The sequence below is a fragment of the Cyanistes caeruleus genome, chromosome Z, assembly GCF_971803275.1.
Source record: "Cyanistes caeruleus chromosome Z, bCyaCae1.hap1.1, whole genome shotgun sequence".
Lineage (NCBI taxonomy): Eukaryota > Metazoa > Chordata > Aves > Passeriformes > Paridae > Cyanistes > Cyanistes caeruleus.
This window is the reverse complement of record NC_141732.1, coordinates 28188813-28213120: the sequence shown is the minus strand read 5'-3', so window position 1 is coordinate 28213120 and position 24308 is coordinate 28188813. Positions and strand designations below refer to the sequence as shown.

Below are 24308 nucleotides of genomic sequence, written 5' to 3'. Positions count from 1 at the left end.
TGGCTGAGATGGAAACTATCCCTAGTTGACTTACCCCAAGAGGAAGACTTCAGTCAAGCAAGGTTTGCTTCCTCACTGAAGACTAACCAGCAGAGTCATTCTCCAGGTCCCTCCCCATCAAGCTGCACTGTGAAATACACTCTTAGCAGCAGAAGAATCACAGATAGGACAGTTCATAGAGCATGGACTTTGCTCAACTTCAAATACTCATTTACTGGAGCAATGCACATCAAAGTCTTACAATTAGTTAAGCAGATGAGACTTAAAATTTTGGAGAGGTGGAAGAAAAAGAGCACCACTTTGGCATATGGCTCCAAGAAAACAATATCGATTATAGATATAAGTGCATCTGCTGGCATTCATTCAGTGCTGCTGCTATATTTCAAAATTAAACTTAATTTTATAGAACTGTACTCTAGTGGTCTAGGTCAGTAGTCAATTAAAGTACATCCCTCTACAGGACTAATGCAACATTTAGGTAAGCCAGCATCATCATCAATTAACAGGCTGACTTTTTTTTCCACCATAATCTGAATGCCAATCCTATCCACCATTGAAGCACACCAGCTTCAATGGACTTGGTCCTAGTGGGTGGGAGTATTGGAAAAGACTTTTCCTCAATGAACTATGAGTCGAGAATTTCCTAGGGAACCTTCATGAAGTTTTGGCATTGAAACAAATACCAAAAAAATCAGCCTAAAAAGGTGAGACAAGCAGTGAAACTTGTATCAGAATAACACAGAATTCAGGTTGAACTCTAGGCATCCAAGAAACAGGTTACACATGACAACAAAGATCTGCCCCTGCAGCACAGCCTGCTAGGAGAGACAGCTGCCACAGCTTTTCATTTTTTAAAGGGGGGGTGGGAGGAAGAAAGAGAGACCATTTTGGCAGCTTGAATAACCCTCTTTATCCCACAACCATAAATGTACTGCACATCAGTTGAAGTCAGAACTGCCTGAAAATCAGTACAGCAGCACATCAACGAGAAAAAAAAAATCACACTGTGAATAGTAACAATAGGGACAGTTCTAGATGTTGCTTTATGTAGCTCTTCTTGTCTTGCTAAAAATGGAGTATCAATAGCAGTTGCTAAATCAGCAGGTGTTTCCAGTAGCAAAAGTGAATTTTGCAGTTTAGACAAGACAAACCAGACATGAATCAAATTATCTTATGAACAAAGTATACATCAAACTGCTCAGGATTCTGCTGGCTGTACTTTTCACGCTGTAAGTCATACCATCCTGTATTCTTAACCTAGCCAAAATTCTGGCTGAAGCCAACAGGAGTTGGGAATAATTTAAAGAACTGCACACGCCCCTTCCTACAGAAGCTGCACATCCACAGTGAAGAAAAATAACCATCATTTGCCACAAGAGCTACTTTTTACTGGCACTATTACAAGATATCTATAAATATGGCTTAATTTACTTAATAGCTCACCTGGGACTTGTACTCTTTGGACAGCTAGGAAAACTAATATAAAAACAAGGTATCAGTTGTCAAAACCAGTATCTGTATATAACATTAAAAATTTCTGAAAACTTATTTTGGCAGATGCTACAGCAGGGCAGCAAATGGACTGGCATTCAAATACAAAATGAAGATAAATCAATAAAAAACACTCAATACTGAGTGGTCAGAAACGCTTGCAATGAATACACTTAAATGAACACAATTTCAGGTGTAACTTCTGTGTGCAGTGACATAAAAACTGTGATCTAATGACATGAAATAACTTGCATTTCTTGGGGAGGAAAAAAAGAGAGTCACACACTATAACAGATACTGACGTATATACACAGCTTCTTTGGGTTCCAGAGGCTGCTGAGATCAGAAAACGTAATTGTGAAATTGAAATAAATCCCTGCCAGATAGGCAAAACCCCTGCAAAACACTTACACAGCATGAATACAAATTGACATACCAGAGCTATGAGACAATGCTAGAATCAGAGAATATCATTACAACGTCGAACTGTTAATCACCACTCATAATAAAACAACATGTTTATTTCGCTGGTAAAATCACAACTGGGGGACTATGCTCTATCTCTTATAACAGCAGGCTGGTACTTGTACCTAACATACATCTGGGACCTGACAGGCTGTTCATCTTAAGATAAAAACCTAACTTCAGTACGATGGCTGCTCTTTACGGCTAATGATTAATGTCATCAGGAACTCAAACACTGGTATACGCACAATAGCTGCCGGCCTGATCACCTCAGTAATAATTTCAATAACTTTTTCGAAAGAGACACCGGTGTTTCGGAAGTTTACACTGCAGTGGTCCTCAGCAGAGGCCAAATAAAAGAAGAAATAAAATATTTAAAACTCATGAACTCGCTTTGCTGTTGCAGAGGAATCCAAAACCAGAAATACTTGCAACAAAGATACGGGGGATTTTCTGTTCGAAAAGGGGAGTCCAGGAAAATTTGAGATCGCCATGACAAACACGTGCTGATTAAAAAACAATTCCGTCACAGGTTTCTCCGGATCCCGCGGAGCCCCTCCACACGCCCCTCCATCCCCACAAGCGGGCCGCCCCCGGGAGGGCAGCGCAGCCCCCGGCCTGCGGACACCGCGGGGCTGCGCTCACACACCCGGCTGTCCGAGCTCGCCCCCGCTCCGGCCGGCAGCTCCGCGCCTCCCCCGCCCGGGGGGCGCCGGCAAGGGCACAGATGTCCCCCTTCGGCATCCCCTCTTTCCTCCTGGCCTCTTCCCTTCCCCTCCGCGCATCTGCATTCTCCTTTCCTCTCCTGCTCTCTCCCGCCCCGCGATTCCATCTTCCCTCCTCGCTTTTCCCGTGCCCCTCCTCGCACCTCTACCGACACCCCCTTACCTCCCCGGCCTCGCCCTGCCCGCCCCCCTCTCCCGCCCGCAGCCCGCCGAGGGCCGGCTCGCCGGAGCCGCAGCCACCGCCGCCTCCCTTCCCTCTTCCCTCCGCACTGGGAGCCGCGCTCACACACACAGACACACACACAGACACACGGGCAGGCAGGCAGGCAGACAGACAGACGGGCAGACGGGCAGACAGACGCCGCGCGGACACACGCGCATCCTGGCGCTCGGAAGTACCTTTCCCAAAGCGCTCCCGCTCCGCCGGCTCGCAGCGTGCGCTGCCACCTCCCCGGCACGTCGGGTCCCCCTTCCTCCTCCTCTTCCTCCTCCTCTTCCTCCTCCCCCACTTCCCTCCCCGCCCGCCCCCTTCGCCGACGCCGAAAGAGGGGGGCAAAGCCGCCGCCCGCCTCGTCCCGCCCCGCCTGGCCCCGTCGCGCCCGTCCCGTCCCGCGGGGCGAAGCGCTCGCTGCGGAGGCTCGGCCGCCGCCCCCGCGGCCCCCGCCCTGCCGCGCTCGGGTTACCCTCCGCCCGCCAGCCTCTCCTGTTACGATGCCCGCGGCGGGCCGGAGGGGAGGGAGCCGGGACCGGGGGGGCCGGGGCCCGTCGAGAAGGAAAGGAACGCGGCCCCGCAGCTCGCCTCCGGCGAGTGCACAGAGAGTGGGAGCTGCACTCCGCCGCCGGCTCCGGGGGTTTTCCACGCCGCGGTTTTTGGGCTGTTTTCTTTTTCATCGGTTTTGGTTGATTGGTTTTCTTTATTGGTGTGGTTTGGCGCTTTTTTTTTTTTTTTTTTTTTTTTTTTTTCTTAATAGGTACCACTACTGTCCTGGGCTTCTTCAACGTTGCCTTGAACCCAAATATTCTTGAAAGGATTCCCATTGATCTGCTATCCTTCCCGTGAAGTAGCTTTGACTTTTGTTTCAATACAAACTTAATTTTCCCCTCAGCTCCTGTGCTGGAGATGAGGAACAACAAACCCTTTCTTTGAGCTGGAGATGGGGAACAATTAACCCTCTCTTAGACCTGCTCATGAGTTTGTAGATCTCCACTGTAACCTCTGTACATCATTACATTTCCTGGCTGAAGAGCTCTAGGTTTCTCTCATGGGGACCTTTGTCCACAGACTGTTCTGTACCTCTTACCATCCTTGATGTACTCTTGAGCATGACCCCGATCTAATAGATCTAAATTTAGTTGAAGAAATATGCAGGATTTCAGATGTGATCAAATCATGGATTCATACAGTGGCACAATGATGTTTTTTCTTGACTATACTTAGGAACTTTTGAGCACAGGAGGTGATGTTTCTATGGCCTGTCATAACCCTGAGATTTTACTCACGCCACCTCAGAGCCCACCATTTTTAATGACTATTTGTCCATGTGTATCATTTTACATTCACCTATATTGGGTTTCTGATATTGAACATCCAGTCTCATAATGTCCAGGTATAATTCTTCACAATCTTTCCTCTTATTACTGCCAAACAAATGCATTTTGATGAACTTTGCTATTTGGCTTCATTGCCAGGTAAGGCATGAGTACATTGAACAGCACACATTGCAACACTGGCCATTGCAGAACTCTACCTCCCAGCTACCATCCAGAACCTCCCACCATTGTGAAGAAAGACTGATGATTTATTCTTGTACTTTGAATTTTATCTTCTAAGCAATTACTGAGCTATACCAGGGCTTTCCCTCTTGTTGTTTTCTCAGCTTAGTCTCCTTAAAAGCCTTTGTCAAGAACCTTTTAGACACCCTGAAATGGAAATTAGATCATCCTTATCCACATTTTTGTTGACCTTTCCAGGGACCTCCAAAAGGTTTGTTTAAGGCAGGACTTTACAGCAGCAATGTTGACTCTTCTCAGATAGATTGCATTAAGTGTCCTTTAGTTCTAACCCGATTAGCATCCCTCTATTTGGACAGTACAGGCATGAGGTTTGCAAACCTGTAGCTCTCCAGTCTGTATTAAAGTTTAGTGTCACATTTTCCTCCCTCCACTCTTCAGTTGCCAATCTTTTAAATGGGAAGTTAGATGCTGCTATTGATAATTCAGCTGCTGCACTCTCTGTTGAGAACTCAAGGACGCAGATGCTCACACAGGAGCTACCTGAACACTGTATGATAATGGAAACGGTTTATAATAAAATCTCATGATTTTAAGGAAACTGAGGCATACATATCTAAGTGCAGACCTATAAGCAGGTGCTATTAATGTAAGTAAGAAGCCATACTAATAATGAGCTACACATGGCCACAACCCTCTTTGCAAATATATGTGTCTGAAAGCACACAAGAGCATGGCAAAGACAAAACCCCATCAAGGTCTTTGGGAAGTGTCTGCCACTCTCCCTACTGGCAGCTGTCTGTTTTCTTTTTTTCAGACTTTGCTGTAAATTCTCTGGACAAAGGATGGGCTTTCTAATGAGCATTTTTTACTTGCCACTAGCATGGGCCACAGGAAGGAGGAAGAGAGATCAGAGCAGGGGTGTTTCAGCTGCACCACCTGGGAATGTCCCCAGGAATGCCTGCAATGCAGTTATCTGCCCAAAGACAGGACTCCTAGCCTTTGTCCTTCTAGGATAAGGTACTAGAACCACAGTACATCCTCATTCAGCCTAAGTGTGGAGAGCAGGCAGGGAGCCAAGGAAAGCTGCACCTGTGCATGGACATGGGTTGCTGATCCTGCCCTGCAGGCATAAAAGTCTGTACTCCCGTAGATTGGCATGCCACCATCCAAATGGCAATATGGGGATATGGAGGAAAGAGGAAAGGGAGCATGGGGATTGCAGCCTTTTTGCATGTTTCACAGGTCTGACCACCCTTTGTTTGGTTTTTAGGAACTTCAGCTGCTAGAAACAGAGTAAGGCAGTTGTTGGATGAGAGGAAGGGAAACAAATTAGTGGGTTTTGCTTGTGGAAACCTTCAGAACCACGCAGAAAGGTGCCCTCCAGGCCTCAGAATCAAAATTAAAATAAGCACTATCAAGTATCATACTTTCTAAAGGCCCCGAGTTCTGGGGACTGGCAGTACTGAAGTGTGGCAAAAAATCTGTGGAAACAAATGATGTTACACTGTCAAAGGGAGAATTTCAGAGCTCCTTCTCCCAGGTTCACACCCCTCTGTCTTATTGTTCCAACAATTACCTTCTGCCCCTTTCTTGCTTTCTAAACTCATAAAAGATTGGACTGATGCGTGTGCCTGCAGCACAGATTTTCTTCCATTAGGTAAAGCAATATCACAAATGAGGCTGATGCAGTTTGTTAATGCTCTGTAACTTTTTTACATCATTACAGAGAGGTTCAGGAAGGGGGAAGGAGCAATTAATCTTTTCCAGAGTACAGTCTTCCCTTATTTTTACTGTAACGTTAAAATACCTTTACTTAAATAATGAATTGCAAGATCAGTTGGTGTTGTTCTAAAAACTCTGAAAGGGGGAAGAATAGAAAGATAGCTGCATTAACCAAATATTTGTCAAGAAAAATAGTTATTTTTAATGCTCACATGACAGTTCCTCACTTGTCATTCTATTTCAAGCCTGCTTTATGTGCTTATGAAATGGAAAGCTATTATCCCCAGTATCACCTCATTCCTCCTCTAATGACTGCCCAATTTACATCTCAAGACTGTACTGAACATGTTGGAAAAACTGACAAAAACAGATCCTGAGATTAATGTGGAGTCTTGGAGAACATCAAGGAACTGCAACTGTGTATCTTGCTTGCAGGGGACTGCAAAATTGAGGATGATTTTCTACATCTGCAGCCTGTGGACACGAGGACTAGTGCCACTGAAGTCAGTGGTAATGGCAGATGCTCAGCATCTCTGACAACCGGGCCACGTGCTTATGTGAGACCTTGTTATTATACAAAAAGGCTCTTATTCCTGCTCTTTTTATCTCTGCCATATAAACTGACCTAGTTTACAATCTGCCTCTGTACAGATGTGTGCTCTTCCATGGGCAGAAAGAGGATGGAACCACTGCCAACAAAGAGTGCCTGGAGTTAAAAAGGGGAAGAGACAAAAGGCAGCTCAGGATGGGGAGATAAAGAGAAGGAAATGAAAGACAAAGATGTTTGGAGGAGAGGAGAGAGAAACAGGGAGATGAAAGAGTGAAGCTGTATCAGTATCTGCTGCTCCTGCTTTATTCACAAGACAGGAGTTATTCAGAGTTTTAGCTTTGGGACCCTGTCAGTATAGGGGAGCCTGGTTTCAGTGAGGCAGACTTTTTGTATAGTTATGCAGTGAACCTTCAAATGCAGAATGATTCTAAGAGGATCTACCTCTTCCTATTAGACTTTTTTTGAGGTTGCTCTTTACAGCCCAGCAGACTATTCATGTTCTCTATGAACTCTAAAAGATGCTGAGAGCAATGCAGAATAAAGAAAGGAAGGAAAATACTGCGGTAATGATGCTGAGTATGCCAGGCACTTTTACAGCATTTATTAAATGAAATGCAGTCTTGAAAGGTGATGCTTGATATAGTAGCCTCCACACTGAATTCTACTGAATATGAAAAATGAGTTTTGCTTAGGATGCAGATTTTCAAATGTCTTAGACTGGCTGTCAGAAATTTTGTGATAAGTTTTCCTTTTCTTGTGGTTCTGGTTATTTCACTGACTGCAAAAAAACATGGACATGAGCTGGATGAGGGAATGCACCAGCTGTAATAATGTGTGTGAGATGAAAATGGTACTTCAGTGTATTCTCTGTATTCTCTGCATTTATAAAGCTAATGAATGCTGAAATCCACCAGACAGTTAGCAGAAGAGCTGTAGGAAGTTTGGAGGTCATATTCATAAATGCTTTATATTCAGGGCAGGGATGAAATGCTGTGAATTACAGAGGCAGGGAGCTGCTGGTAGAGAACTGACGGGAGATCCCTTTTCTATTCTGTCGTTGCTGTTGACTTGTGATGTGACTGAAGGTGAGCTACTTTCCCTTATTTGTCTATATGAGTTGTTGAGTTTTAGGATGGGGACTGCTGGTTAGTGAGAGTTGGCAAAACATGATAGGACCTCAGCTGTGGTTAGGCAGTTCACATAGAAAAGGTTCATAGATAGAATGAACTTAAAAATTCCTTTCTGAAGTTATTCACCAGACATATAGGCTCATTTACACACATCTGTTACGTGGTAGAGGAGCTTGGCAAAATCTCTATCAGCCACTCACTACATGAGTAATCACATTGGCTTAGATGTGACTCCTTGAGTGAGTAATGTTTTAGTACTGCTCCATAAACTGTCTGAGTCACCATCAGCTTACAAACTACGTGTGCAACCCTGCAAGCACTTACCACACAGTAGTGTGTTTTACTGCAAGCAATTCTGTCACAGCAATAATACGCAGTAGTAACTGTTTCTATCATCTACACCCACGTGGAGAAGTTAGTCTGTTCTGCAGTTGAAAAACGAGCCAAGTTTCACTGGCATCGAATTCTTTTTGATTCACAGGAATTGTTAGTTCCCCTTCACAAGAAATCCAAAGTAGAATTCAGTACCTGTGGTATTGTAAGGAAGAAACCTATTTTATTGCAGCTTTCGGGAATGCCACTGCATAACCAACTCTTGGATCTCCCTCCTTGCAGAAAACGCAGTCATTGCAAATCTGGAGCTGTAAAGTTTTGCTTAAAGTTCTTTACAGTCTTGCTGCAGCTAATGATTCTGCTTTGATTCCTCCTGCCTTATCTTTGTCTCATTGTACCCTCTTCCACAATAGCCCCTGTTTCTTTCCCCTACTGTGAGCTTTGTGGCTCCTTTCAGTCTGCTCCTTTTCCTCAGGGTTGACAACAAAATCCCATTCAGTAGTATCCCTCTTTTATTCTACAAACCCCGTCTTTCACATCTGCTTCATCAATAACACCAACATAAGGCAGTCCTCAAAGATGTCTTGCCATGTCCAGCTTGCCTGATTGAGCCTAATCATCCTCAGGCCAGTAAGTGTATCTCTATGTATTTTTGCAATTACTGTCTCCATAGGAAGAGCCATATAAATATAACACTGCTTACATATTCTACATGTATATCAACAGGTGGGCATAATAAACATGGATTGCAGTACTTCAATGATTATGTAGAGTGGCATATTTTTCCTGCAACAGACAAGGCATAGCAAAAAAGATTTAAAGAGCAGCCATTATTTTAGAAATAGGGAACCTCTGTAACTCTTCTATACAATACTTGAATAGCATATTCTCACAAAAAACCATTTGTTTATGAACTAAAGAACTTGATCCAAAGCCCAATGGAGACTCTTCCAAAGCATTCAATAAGTTTTGGATTAAGTCCTTCCTGAGGAACAGATGCAGGCTTTTATTCCCTACCAGTGGAACAATAAAAACAACAAGACAAAGAATAAAGTTGTCTGCAGAGAATAAAGCAGTGTTGTTCTGCAACAGCTTAAATACATTAGGCTCTATAGTTAAAAGAAAGTACTATAGAGCTGGTCAAACTGTTTGTGTAGGCAATTCACAAAATGTACAGTCCAGAAATATCTAAGTATCTACACATAAACAGCCATACAGAGTGTATTTCACTGATTATTCAGCTTTGTAGCATCTGCAAAAACAGAGTTATAAATATAAGCTTAAATTCCAGTAGTTCAAGTGAAGATAACACAGAAATAATTTGTTGCCATTAATGATCAAAACTGAGACAGAAGAAGGAGCTGGAAGGTTTTTTTTATGCCATAGCTCTTAGAGGGATCCAAAGTGTTTACTGGGACCTGGATTTGAGACAGGGTTTCCTTTAGTAAGTTTATCTCATTCAACATAGTGATTTCTTATCTGGCCAATGATATCCAGATGCAAGCAATAGTGGGTGCTGATGTGCAGAGACCTCTCCTGCCCCTGCAGGAAAAACTGGGACCAGGAAACCTCAGGAAAAAAAGTCTGATAAGGGAGATAAGCAATTGTGGGGGACACAGGAGAGCAGACTAAAGTAAAAGTGATAGCATACAAGAGGAACAATTAGCAGAAATTGAGTTTTAGCAGAAACTAAGTGGGGTGGGAACCTGGAGCAGAGAAAAAATATGTAGAGAATGTAATCAGAGGCTTTCAATAGGCCTGTGTAGATCTCTTGAAGAAATCTAGTGACAGAGTGAAAAGTATGTTTTTGAAACACCTGCATTGACTTATATAGAAAGTAGAAACTGGAAAAGAAGCCTGATTAGAATAGATTGCAGTCATAGCAGAAAAAGACTTTCATAATGAATATGTGGAGTGAGATGAGGTGGATTTTGAAACAACTGAGGAACTGTTAATGGAGCAAGGAAGTGTGATGAGCAGAAAAGGACATTAAACAAAACTTCAACCAGGAAAGGAAAAAGAGAATCAAAAGCTGTCAACTAATACTACACTAAGCTACTTCTATAATTATTAAAAATAATAACATTTAAACTTTACCTTCTCCAGGTTTTTTACAGTGTTCCTAGCCTTTTCTGCTCACAAGTAGTGGCCTCCAAAACAGGTCAGTTTTCTTAAGTTCTGTACATCTAATTTCTAGGCAAAGCCAGCACAGTAGTTACTTCTGTTCCAAACATGAACTAAATGCAGAAAGGCACATTTTGTCATGACATCTTTTCCTGGAGCATTACCGCAGATGTGCTCTGACAATAATGAAGAAGCTTTTGCTTTTACTGCTACATGGAACTACTGTCAGCCTGCGGTGACTGAAACCCCTACTACACAGTACATCAGGACCCTCTTCCCATACTCCTAACATTTTCACCTTTATGTTGCTACAGTTTGTGAATGGCCCTGCAAAGTCCTTCAATCTTCGGAGTTTTGCACATTGAAGTGCTAATCTTCAGCAGTTAATCTGCCTTCTCAACACATTTTACCGGGCCCTCACAAGAGAAAGGCTGGATGTTTATTTCTTCTAGTACTATTGAAATGGTGTTAAATGCCTCCAGCTGGAATGTGTCGTCTGCTGCAGCGTGGATGGCAACACCAGAAGTGACTGAGAAAACCAAGACTACCTAAAGGTTCTCAGAAAGTCAGAGACAAGTGGGTAATATTTTAAAGAAATGGTTAATAGTTTCAAAGAAGAAATTAGTCTCATGACTAAAAATATATTTTTTTCCCCTTAAATAACAGTACCACAGTTTCCTAAAAATGTATCCTTTTCTTGAATTAGGAAGGGAACAGGCCCAATGACCAAACTTATGGCCCACTGAAGGACTGGCTGTCCCTGCAATAAGCTGAGGTCTTAGCTTGACTGTGTTTTCTGATCATCAGAAGTGCTATCAGACAAAGTGAAGCTATAATAAGACGATACAAGAACCTGATAATAGGTCTGCTGATTAAATATACACAGTATGCGGTATGGAAATACATCTCTGCGCTACAAAACTGATGCACATTTTAATGTCTAACTCACTGTTGGGGCAGGCACTCTTATTTGTCTTTGGATATGGAGGTAGGGGGACATTTTTTACACAGGTGCACAGCTTGAAAATGTTGTTACTCAGAGAGTTTCTGTGCAGAGTCACAAAAATAAAATTACAGTGCCAGGGGACAAACATAATGTTTGATCACTTTGAATGACTGACAAATCTCTGGTTTCCCTGACCAATGTTGCCTGCCTCCATAATGATACAAAGATGCACTCGAGAGCAGTGAGCAGAAGTAACTGGAAATGAACTCTTAGCTGTGTTCTGTGACATGCAGTTCAGTAATCCAGATGAATCCTCCTCTCCATCACCCTGCCCAGCTCTGCTGACTTCAGCATGAGGTAAGCTTTGGACAGGACCAGGGATGGACAGTGCAGCCTGGGAAAGATGAGAGCAGGCAGGAGCCAGCTGGGGAAAGCATCAGCTGCAGGAAATAAACTGTTTTGCTCTTTAAAGTTGGCTGGTACCTTTCCTTGGTGTTTTGCTGCACACTGTCTCTGAACTTCAGCAGTAACTGATGATGGTGGGCATAGCAGCGAGATATATCTGAAACTTAAGAGTCAGGAAGAAGGGGATATAAGGCCATGCAGGCTTACACATCGAAAGATGTCCAGGGATTTTTGCTCCCTGGCCTTGCAATCTTCAGATACTTTTACCATGAAGAAAAAGCATTTCCATTATAAACCGATCCAGAGTGCTGAAAATATCAAAACCTCTGCCATTTTGCATTTTCTGGAAAGTCTTCATCCACAACACATTTATGGCAGTAGGACAAAAGGGAGCCTGAGGGGAAGGGGCATATCCTAGATCCGCTTGAATTGTTTGTTTTTAAGCAGCTGTACAGTAAAATTATTTATTTTTTTCCATAAATTTATGGACTCTGGTTCTTTGGTGATAAAATATATTATAACACCAGTGAAAAAGAAAATGAATGTTCTATATTCCTGATAAAATATGACACCGAAATATTAGCACTGCAAGACAAATTCAGCCTACTGCTGATCTTTTTCATGGTCCTAGAGGTTTTGTTGAAATTAGAAGTTGTTCACCAAGAAAATTTCTCAATCTTCTGTGCAGTAGTATTACAGAAAAAAAACAGATGTTGTACATGTACATCTTCTTCCTTGTTACCAGTTAGCAGCAACAATGGTGGAAATATAAAGACAACCAGATGCAGTTTATGCTGCTTCCACACACATACACTTTCTGAGCAAAAGCTGCAAGAATGGCTCAGTAATGAAGTACAGGGTATTCTGAACCTGCACTCTAAAGAGAGCTGCAGGCATAACAGGATGTGTTTTAAATGCAGCAATGAAGAAGCAGCATTTTGCTATTTAAAAATGAAAGAAGTAACGTAACAAACCCTCCGAGATTGCTCACAAACTTGGGCTTGTTCCACAATAGGTCCAATTTGGCTAGTTCAGAGCATGTTACATGGAATTGCTCTTGGGGAGGACTACAAATTCCCCCTCTGGTGAGGGAGAGCGTTCCAAGTTTACTGATCCATATCCTGTCTTCACTGATTATGGATGTCATTATGTATTTGATATAAGAATTTTCTACACTTTTTTGTTAGTTACACTAATTACCATTGACTTGAACCATGCAGCCAATAGCAGAATCAGGACCTAAGTGTAGCTTGTTGCTTCTTTGTTAATAGTTCATTATAGGGAAGGGAACTTTATGATGGCCCAGGCCTCCCCTTGGAGTGAGTTTGTTATTGAAAATAAAAGAGATATGAGTATTTTTCTTTCCTGTTTCTATTAATTGAAAATATTATTGAAACTATACTGCAACTAGGTCTGCATAGGTTATTTTTAGAGTTGATCTAGAACTGATAGTTTTTTTATGTGAAAATAGTATTGCCCACTTGATATTTTAACAATAGAAAGGATAATAATTTTGGATATGTCTCTCAGCAAACGTGGAAGAGTTTATGACTACCTGCTCCATATGATCTTTTCCTCAAACACCAGATCTGTCCTTTTCACAAATTGTTAGCACTTCATTGAAAAAAATTTTAGCTCTTTATCATTTTCTATGACTAAATTAATCTTTTTTCCATGTGCATAAGGATACTCTCATGGACTTTATTGACTTTCCTGTGCTGGCATTTTGCTGATTCTGCTCACGCTACATTAGTGGCAACACTGAGTCAGCCTCCCATTTGCAAAATTATGTCATTAAACCTCTTCCTTCAGCAGGGGGTCCTTATTAAAAAAATGACAACTCCTTTTTAAAACCAGGGAGGAAACAATACTAAGTCATATTTTATTCTGTCTGATGTCACACTCCCAAGCATTTGAGGTACTGTGCTATTAAAACAAATTGCATTCCACAGTCATAGAACATTTTCCCCCCTCTTCCTTAAGTATGACCTTAACTTAAGCTAGAGAATGTTGTGGGCTGATTAAACTCCATCTGAGAGCTTTCCCAGTGGCCCCAGAGGTCCTGCTTGTGACAGTAGAGCTGCCACGAAGTGACACTACATTGAGCAGAGCACTGATAGCAACCAGGGTACAATGTCTGGGAATGCCTGCGCAAGTCCATGCTACAGCTCCAGTCAGAATAATTTAAATATTTAAAAAATTTAAATTATTACAAATTTATTTTATTAATTTAAATTATTACAAATATAAACAACATGAAGAAGTTTCATTTTGACTTCTTTGCACTATCAATTTGGACCTTAGTTTTACTGCTTGTGTTATAAATTTTTTCCCTAATGAAAAATAGTTTATTATTGACTGGTTTCTCTGGGGATGTGTTGACTTGCTGCTTTATATAGATTTAACCTTACATTTGGTCATTGTTTTTGATACCCAGGAGTGTGAAATTCTGTGTTACGTTGTCCATTCTAAATTGTTAACTACATGTAGTCAGATTTGTATTTGTTATTAGTAGATCTCTTTTGTTTTGGTATTTTAAAAACCTCATCTTGTTCCAGCACCATTTGGATTTTATCAGCACTATAGAAAACAAGAAAATAAAGCCTGTAGGAAATCTGGATTTTGAGAAAATTATTTTTTTAGCTAGTAAAAGAAAGAAGTAAATATTGTAAGAAAAATAAAAATGTGTTTTGTGTTTACATTTTCCTCATTCAGAAAAAGAAGTTATGTAGATGCTGGCTTGAGCTTATTATTCACCATGGCATTTAATGTCTTAAAGGTAGCTGATGTGAGCTTCTCATCATCTCATCATCATCTGGTCTGTTTTCACTCACAGACCAGAAAAAGACATGAATTTGCTGCATTTTATTTTTAAATGCTTCTCTAAAGAAATTTAACTAACTGTAATTAAAAAATCTCAAACAAATCTACTTTTATAGCAGATGTATGAAATATGCTTCATCAGTCTCATATGAACCTATGTAAGGGCCTAGATTGCTGTTTAATTTAATTTTAAAAGTGTGAAAGATTGAAATAAATTTAGGCATTAATGTGGCCTATGTATACTCAAGTTTGCCTCTTTATAAATGTCTAGTCTGTGGTGTAAAATTCTTGGAGACACCTCTAGTTTTTTAACGTGGTTGGTTTTGGCTTCAGACAAAAACTTCTTCATCAATGTCGAACTGTGGCTATGAATATCTCAGCCCTGCAGGAATTCACTTGCCCATTCACTGCCTTTCCACTCTTTATCTTACTGACAATTTCATTTGCTGCTGTTAAAAACACATGGCTGCACATGATCACAGTGAGAATGACAAAGAAAAAGGAGTGTTCCTGTCACGGCCTTTCCAGCAAAACAGCCTTTCCACGTGCCACCTCACTACACCAGGCTACCAGCTGAGTGCAGTGCTTCTCAGACACTTGCCCTCCTCATTCTGGCAAGCTGCTCACAAGAAGCTGCCCAGCAACTGAAAGGAGGTGGGGTAGCAGTATTTGCAGGGGAGCCTGAGAAGAAGAGAATAGAACATGCAAGGGAAGATGTGTGGGAGATAGACTGACAGTGAGGAAGGGTAGAGCGTTGGTTTGACACCATCTTCCATGAACTGCCAGGATTATTTAACCAAACTTTTCGAGCTATTCACTTTTGTTGAAAATTCTCCTAATCCTAGCCATTGCGCTGGATTTGTAGCTATTTAGAAAGAGGCCCGGTGGAAGCCAGGTGAATACAGTTTACACCACTGACATCTGCTGTGCTAAACTACTCCCAGCTTGACAGCCTCCTTGTAGCTGAAGATGTGATGCACTCCACTGAGTGTGGGGTCCATCAAGAATTATGTTTGAGCACCGTGCAGGTCCCTGTGCCTCCCACGAGGACACTATGAGAGGAGACTTACCCCTGCACCCTCCTTGGCTTCAGAACTTTCACAGGAGCATGGTCCCGATGGGTCCCTCAGCAGCATAGCCAATCCTCCCGCACCTACAAAACCAAAGACATTTATTGCCCATGGGAGAATACGCATGGCTGAGAGGTTGCTTTGCTTTGAGTGGGTCCATTTCTACCCACAACGCTCTGTAACCAGCCTGGTGTTTTGTCGGTGTTGTTAAAGAACGTAGAAAGGCTACAAAAACCACGACTGACAAATATCTTTGCCAGCTGGAGACAACATCTGTGTGCTGCATAGAGGCAGCTGCCTCTGGGGGAAAATGCAAGGGGTGCTTAATGATGCAGTGTGCCCTGGCTCAGGAAGAACATACTCCATTTCAGAGTGCTCAGTGTCCATCCCTGTCTGTCCCTAGGGTGGTTCCCAGTGGCAGAGCTGCCCTGGCTCCTGATGGGGTGGTGGGATGACCCTTGTCACCTCCAGGCAGTCCCTTCATACTAGTTGCACCATGCTCACCTGTACTGTTGTGCTGAACGTGTGCCTGTGCTCACACCATTCCTTGTGTGAGCTTGTCCTGTCTCTAGGAGAAGCCAGAGGACGTTTCATCTCTTCTGTGCACCCAAAGGTCAGGGTAAATAAGACCATCTAGACCCCCAACTAAGAGTATGTCGTTGGAGAATGCTGTTTTGTCATGTAGGCAGTAGTTACCACTGCTTAGTGGATCACATCAGGTCACAAGCACAACTCGCAGGGCATGGTGTGGGCAGCCTGTCTGGGAGAAACTCTGCACTTTTATTTCTGCATCAAGCTTAGGCCTTGAAGAAGGTAAGAACATATCTCCTGACTTCACCTTCAGCGACAATCTTATTTAAGTGTATCTAGTCACACACAGCTGCTTGATTGCTACTGGAATTTCCATAGCAATGGCAGTAATTAAATAATGTTGGGCTAGAGTCAGATTAAATATTTCCTAAATTGTGAAATTAAATTATAGGGGTTACATGATCTCCTCTATAGAGAAGCAGGACGTGTAAGGGTTTGTATATCATCTCCTGTAGCTCTGCTGAACATAGAATAATGTTCCTTAAGCTACCACAGCACAGTGCATGCCTACTAAATTTGAAATAGGTCTCTCATGTAATAATACGTCTTGAAATGGCTCTGCAGCCCTTGGTCAATACAAGGATGGTTATTCATGCCCTCTGCTGCTACTTGAGTCTATAATCTTGATTGTATCTCTTCAACCCGCTACTGCTCGTGTATGCACCACAGTTGTGGTATGATTACTTATGCAAAAAAGATCTGTGCACACTAAAAGATGCCCTTTGTGATTTGTTGCTCCAGTAGACAGTGACACATGCTAACAGTGCTAGCTGGAGCTGTAGCTGAGAGACTTTCACAACAGACCTGCACCTTTCCATCTAATAATGCTGGCTGGTTGCAGCTGCAGTTTTGCAGACTTCTTTTGCTCTGGGAAAAGAATATTAAAAAGTGCTGGTGGAACTTATGTGCCCACAAAAATCCTGAAAATGCTTTTAATGCTTTCCAGCACAGGTTCTCTGGAGCTTACCCTTCCTCCTCCTGCCTCCTGAGCTATATTGTCCATGTAGTCCACAGAGCCAATGGGCAGCCCCCAGGAAGGTTTGAGAACTGCATTAAAACCAGTGGGAGGGGTAATGTAATTGAGACCCTTTTTCTTGTGTTCTCCACACTCTGAAACAGTCCACAAAGTCAGAACTCTAAACCTGTGACTTTACCACAGGATTGATCCCTTCTTTGCATTCATCTCTATGTTTTATGGGGTTCCCATAGATCATTGCTGCTTTGGAAGCGAAGCTGCAGAAAAAGCAACTAGTTTATTCTTCCCTGAGTTATTTTTTTCTGATTTTTTTTTCTTCCCAACTCTCTTTGATAGCTTTATTCATGCTAATCCCAGGCCAAAAGGATCCTCCTCTTTGTTTATCTGTATATGAAATATCTCAGCATAATAGGTCTTTGATTGTCTACTGATATCAATAGGCTCTCCTGCTATCCAAAACCAGATGTGAAATAGAGCTGTGTGACTTTTTATACTGTTTCACTAAAACTTCCCTTCATACCCAAGCTACTGTGCATCTTTTTCTGCTATGCATTTGTAAGTGTGAAGCCTTTGCATGTTATCCATGAATGGATGCCTCCACATTACCTTGTAGCTGTCAGACTGGATCAGAGGATGGGAGCAGCTGGTGCTGAAATATCTAAGTATATGTTATAAATACTTCCAGGATTTAATGTCAGACTAGATTTAGTCCAATTCCTTGGAGTGAATGTTACCATACTGTTATAAGGAGTACTACTTGATTTGAATATTTATGATTGCGCTAGGGTTTTAAGAGTGTTTCTTGTGACCCTGCAGCAGAGTTTCTGGTTTGGTTTCCTCCGAAAGCACTCTTGCATGCAACTCAACAGTACATCTGTAGTGTGAAACTCCACATCTGAATCAAATGAGCCAGAGGAGAGAGGGATGAGCTCACTAAAAATCATACTACTCCTCTCTGATGAAATGCTGATGCATGTGCAGCCTAAAAGAGCCTACCAAGAAAGCGTAGCCTGGTGACTAGGATGCTCAGTGGAGATGTGTGCTACTTAATTTCACACTTGTGCCACAACTAGCATTCTGCACGCCCCTAGGAAGGCACTGGTATTAAGTTCTCCACTTGTAAGACATATTCCCCATTGATGTGGCAACACTCGAAAGATTAAGAAGTGAGCATTACAGTGGTAATAAATGTACATAACTAGGAAAAAGTAATGAAAGTCTGAGGCCTAGAAATTAACATGCATATGAAAGTTATGTATTTCCTACACATCTCACAAAATAAGTAAGTATCATGAGTAGACTTCATTCCCCACTGGTTTTGGTGACAGGTCATATCTTCTATAGCATGGACCTGAGACTTGATTTACATGAAGAACATGGCAACTTCATAATCACCCTTGGATTAAAAAAATGAGTATCTAAGCATGTTCACATCCATAGACACATTTTAAAGGCCTAGATAGTACCAGTTCCTGCTGCCATTAGTACAGTTTAAGTTTTACATTCATAATCATCTGTACAGCAGTGATGAAGTAACTCAACCAGAACAGCTGCAGGGCAGCTCCCTCAGCACTGTTGGGGCTCCGTGGCTATTCATCCATCTCTGAGCATGCCAGCTCCACTTCTGTGCAGCACTGTGCTGACTTCTTTTTTCCTTTTATTTGCTGTTCATTTCAACTCTGAATAGGGTTTGGTAGATGACAGGAGTTTTGCAATAAAGAGAACCAAATAATACTACAGGAATGAAGCTGAGCTAAAAGTTTTTCCTTAAGAGACATATCCATGCAGACTTGGGAGAGAAATCAAGATGCAGATAATTAGACAGAATTTGGGCTCTCACTAGCATCAGCCAGTAGAGAAAGGAACAGATGTTGTCAAGACAGGAAGAATGAAATTTGACTAAAAGTCCAGTAAGAGTAGCTCCTGGTGGTGTATTTGGCAGTGAATGTGCAAAATATGTATGAAAAAGAAAGGTACTGATGAGGAATCTGTAAAACTGCTGTGCACACCCTCTCAATTTTCCTAACAAACAAAGGGAGATTTTATCTGCCTGTTTCTGAATCACAGTTCTTCATGGTCAGCACTGTGACCAGAGGGAAACACATCTGATTGGGCAAGCTTTGGCCTGGGGGCACCACACTCATCTCAAGGGTCCTTGCTCTGTCAGTCTCAGTCTCCCAAACACTTCTGTGTGAGTTTCTGTTCTACTTCCACAGAAGCTAGACAGAGAAGTGAAACTTTAAGGTGCAATTCAGCTACTAAAGTATGCAAGCTCTCTGCAGTGACCCAAAACTCCCTTAGGAAACCTAGGAACTACAGACTTAGGATTTTAGTTTCGATATTTGTTTTAGCAACAGAGAGCTCTGTGTTTTCAGCAGACTCCATTGCTGTGTTGTTAAGCTGTCAGGAAACAACTCCAAGCCTATGCCATACAGCCATTAACACTGATGCAGTCTCTATCCATACAAAATCTGCCAGCCTACATCCTCTTGTCAAAGAAATTTGTTCAGTAAAGGATCAGGTTGTTGCATAAGAGAAGCTGAATCAGAGAACAATTTTAGGGCAAATATGTGTCTCCTCTGAGGAAAAGGCAGATAAAACATTTAAGAGTATTCACCAGGAAAATTAAATCAAGCTTTCTTAATTTCTCCCGGGATAGTAATTTTTGTCTGACCAAATCAACTGTCTGCTTGCATGCAGATGGATCAGTTTACTCTCTTTCACTGAGACAGGTTGCTTGTGGGAACACTTCTAGCCCTTTTCAAAGCCAAGGAACATCGTATACATATCCCAGAAGCACAAACTACTACTCCTAGATTGGTCCTTCCTCCTTGCTACAGGGTGCTTGTGTCCTGGATCTATTGGTCTGTCTGCTGTTCACCAGAGTGCCTCCTGCACTGTTCAGACTGGAAGGGAACAGCAGGAGAAGGGAACAGGTCAGCTCAAACCACATAAATGGATCATCATTTAACTTGGTCTTTAACAGGCCAAGGAGGCAATCTTTTAGAGCAACTATTTTTACTTGACTTGGATCACAGGAATTCCTGCTGTATCTCAGTCTGCTTTCTTTCAGCTACCCAGGACTTGTCATTTAAAACGAAAGATTAAATATGTCCTTGTGTTGATATCTTGGCAATGCCCAGCTGAGCCAGCAGACAGATGCCATGTTACACTACAAAGTAGGGTTTGTCAGCAGTGATTCTTGTGATTAATAGAAGGTAATTCAGAAAAATAAAATCCTCAAAGAAGGAGAGAGAGAGAGAAAAAAAAAGACACAGTCTAGGAAAAAATATCCTCTAGCAAGAGTGCTGACATGCTTATTTATTAAACCACTAAATGGTTTGGTGGCTTCCTGGTGTTCAGATTGGGAGAGGTCACATAGCAGCAGGAAGAAAAAGGCATAACTTAAGTGGTGAAGAAAAACACTCACTTATCTGTTTTTTGCACTTTACTTAATGCTGTCTTGAGGCATTGCATGCTTGCTATATTTTGAAACAACGGTAGGGAAAATTTCTCATCCTTTTGACCGTGTTTCAAGGGCTCATCTCTAAGAGTTAAGAAAAATGCTATATTCTATTTCATAAAATCTTTAGTCTTAGAAAAGCTATTGCAGAAAGTGCTGTAGTTGCCACTTCTTTTTGATGTGTCTCATAGCAATTGTCTGAAGCACACTAACTCACATAATCTGCTTTTCTGCATCTGATTGTTATTTTATTAACTGGAGTGGATGACCAGGTTATAGAACTAATGGCACAATTCTCTTTTGCTGATTTGCTTGTCTCTTCCAAATGGTTCATCTTTTTTTCAGTGATACTGTGATGTATTTTGTACTTAAATGCAAATTTGACAAAAATCTCCCTACCGGTACTAGTAGGAGGGAAGTCTCACTTACTTATGCCCTGAGGAAAAGGAGCCTTGACTGGTGACATCCCTCAGAGTGCTTGTTGGTTTGTGACCATGCCAGAAGCACTGTGCTGCATCTGCACTAAGAATAAATGTCAGTCTCAAGCTCCAAAATTCAGGTGCATGTTTCAGATGCAGATGTCTGGCACCATTTTGGAAAACACCTAAGAAGGCTTTCATGGGTGGTTGCAGGCAAAGCAATTAAAGCCATTGCGCAGATCTCCATCACTGAGATGGATTAGCTCTCTTCAGCTCAGGCTTTCAGGAGTGATTTGAATTAGTTCAGTCTAGCTGTATTCTTGACATGGTTTTTGCATGTTTCAGTTGTGGGGGAAGTGATGAAGTGTCGTACTATATTAGGAACGGCAAAGCAGTATGACATGACTCTCTTAGCTGCATTGTCCAAGAGAGCAAAGTTTATTATTCTTAATCTTCTTTTATACACATGTTTGAGAAGGTCTGAGAGGTAAAACTGTCATTGATCATTAAAGCAACACATCACCATCATTGGTTAAGTAGATCACCATCCTTTGACTGTTTTCCTAAACAACACCTGCAAAGATTGTTGTCTTTTACCAAGGACTGTTTGGATTCTTTCTTACACTTTCTCAGGCCAGAATGAGAAGCCTGTGTGACTTAGTTTCACACAGGCTCTGTTCCCTGCTTGCTTTTTTGTATTTAGCATCCACAATGGTGGCTTGGAAGACCAGTTATATCTTCAGCTATTCACTACAAGGTCAGGCAATACCAGTCTCGACACCTGTCCTTTACTTGTTTTAACAAGGAATTTCTACCTACCAACATAGTTTCTAGTGACCAACTGTGATGAACTACTGTTGATTCAGATCTTGTATGCATTTTCTCATAGATTAAGCTCTGTGGGAAAAAAATCATTTAATAGTTAGTTCTAGTACCATAAAATACTGCAAGTGTGCAATGAAGTTCATAATTTCTGCTTTGAAGCAATCAAAATGCCCTCAGAACCATAATCTGCATATATTTTGGAAAGAAACCTTAAGTATATACCAGCCCTAAGATTAAAGCTATTCTAAGAGAGTAAGATTGCAATGTGGCTTAGAAAATAGCTGCCAGTCTCAGGACTCTTGATCACAATGAAGAACTTTTGATGGAAACGAGAGAGAACCACTAAAATTTTTGGCAGAGAAAATGTCTGCAGAACATAAGCTAAAACTATGACATGAATTTGGAGGCATGAATAAGGGAAAAACCTGTGAATTTTCTTTCTCTTGATTGTAATAATTTGCCTTGGAGTACATTTTCTTATTTGGAATTACCAGGTAAGAAGTGTGATATTCTATCATTAAAAGAATATATAGCCTCCTAACTTTGTCTAGAGATAGGTCCTGTATGTGACAGAAGTGCAGCCAAATGATGAATTTATTGCCTTGAACGAGGGTTTTAAATTAGCAGAGAACTCCTTGAATGATATGAAGTAAGGAAGCACAAATGCACAAAGGATGCAAATTCTTTTAGTCATGATATCCTAAACCTAACCACAGAAAGAAAGCAGAAGGTAGCAGAAAGATTATCTGCTTCTGCTACCTGTTCTCTGTGAGGAGAAAGGAAAGCCATCACTTACAAAAACAGTGCTGAAAGTGCATCTGTAATGCAGGGGAGGAGACAGCTTGTGGTGCTAACCTTGCTGCACCTGTATGAAGGATTTCTTGGCCCCAAGAAATGCATGTGTGTAAATAACCATGAAGATGAGCTTCCAACCTTCTCATCATAGCCAACAAAAAGGACTGCAAATTCCCTTAACTGCTAAGTCAGACACCTTATCTCCTCTCTTCCTCATGCTAATCTTGCCCACACTGGTGCTTACAAGGCATATTTTTATGATTATTTTTTATATTTCCTGAAATAGAGCTGAAGTTGCATGTACCAATGATTGGGAATACTCCATGTATATGCAGAAGATGTGGATGTATCTGGAATAGTCAAAAGTGATGTGTGCAGTTAAACCTACTTTTCTCTTTGCTGGCATTTAGCAGCAGGTAGGACATTCCCCACCAGTATCCAATAGTACTGCTGAAGCAAATGGCTGTGCCTTTGCAGTGCACCTCCTGGGAATGGCAGGAAGCCAATCTCCATTTTTCAGCTAACTATGTCTTTAGATGATTTTCCAATTATCTGATTTTTCCTGTGACAAACCGGTTTGACTGAAGAGGATAGAACCTTGTATATGTCAGGTGGCATAACTGCAGAGGGGGTGGGACAAACATACTCTGCTGACATTTAGCTGCAGGTAATGAGAGAAACTACTGCCATCAATTTTCCTTTCACACCTCATGGTCTCCTAGGAGGTGGCATTTTGAATTTGGAGCTCTTGCAAAAACATCAGGCTCTCTGAAGGTGACTACAGGTAATTGAAACACATGCATCCTTCTGTGGATTTAGGAATAAACAGATATAACTTATTCTGAGAAGCCCTGTTCCATACTGGTAAAAAATGTCATATTGCCAGATTTTCAGAGGTTATCTAAGAGTTAAACCAGTAAAACAAGGAGGTTTATAGCATATAACTCTGAAGAACTAATTCAGTTCTTCACAAAGCAACAGGAAGACCCCTGAGAATACTGAGAGTGGTTTTGTGTGCCCAATTTTTTTATGGTAGTTAAGGGGCCGACCGCAATGAGGCAGATGTAGCCCAGACTATCTGGAGTGGTCTAATGTTTGACCTCCAGTTTTGTATACTTTTAAGTTAAGATTGTACTGTCAGTCATTTTGAAGAAATGTGCAACTTTTCTGCCAGAGAAATTTGTATCAATACTTTATGGCAAAGTCAAACTACCAGTTTTGCTTGATAGAAAATGGTAATAATTAATGTCTTGCCACTGTCTTCTGTTGTGGTCAAGATATGAAAGAATCCCATTCAATCCTACATCTGTAGTAGACACACAATGCAAAACCTGTAAATTCTGCCATGGTAGAGTCAAATCTTGCTAGACCTGGCACATGACAGTTGAAAGGTGCAGGTGAATTGGTGTCATCATGGCATGACCCATGACAATGCTGGAAAGCCATGCAATCCAGGAGAGTGTACTCTTTCAGGCCACGTATTCGTTCACCAGAAGTTGAAGGTAGATCTACTATCTGCAAGAGGAGATCCAGAGCCCTGAAGAGAGTTAGTAAATGTGTAATCAAAATAAAATCACTGATGATGTAAGGTTAAAGTAATCTGACTTTAGACAAAAGGACATCAGAGAGAAGATCCAGACATTAAAGGATGAAGATACATGTCTTCACCTAAGCTTAGCTGTGCCGCGTGGTAATCAGTTTCAGACATTTCTGAGGGTGTA

General features: G+C 41.7%; 1 protein-coding gene across 10 annotated transcripts in view; it reads right to left on the bottom strand.

Moving 5' to 3' along the window:
- PALM2AKAP2 (PALM2 and AKAP2 fusion) overlaps positions 1–24308 on the bottom strand; it is a 265334-nt gene that overhangs the window by 89863 nt on the left and 151163 nt on the right. For 8 of the 10 annotated variants that reach the window (XM_086869415.1, XM_023944331.2, XM_023944332.2 and 5 more), the window contains one exon: positions 15519–15601. In XM_086869415.1, the coding sequence (XP_086725541.1) occupies positions 15519–15601 (83 nt within the window). Of the gene's footprint in view, positions 1–3080; positions 3218–15518; positions 15602–24308 lie in introns of those variants that run through there. The other 2 variants (XM_086869420.1, XM_086869423.1) reach the window with 2 other exon arrangements.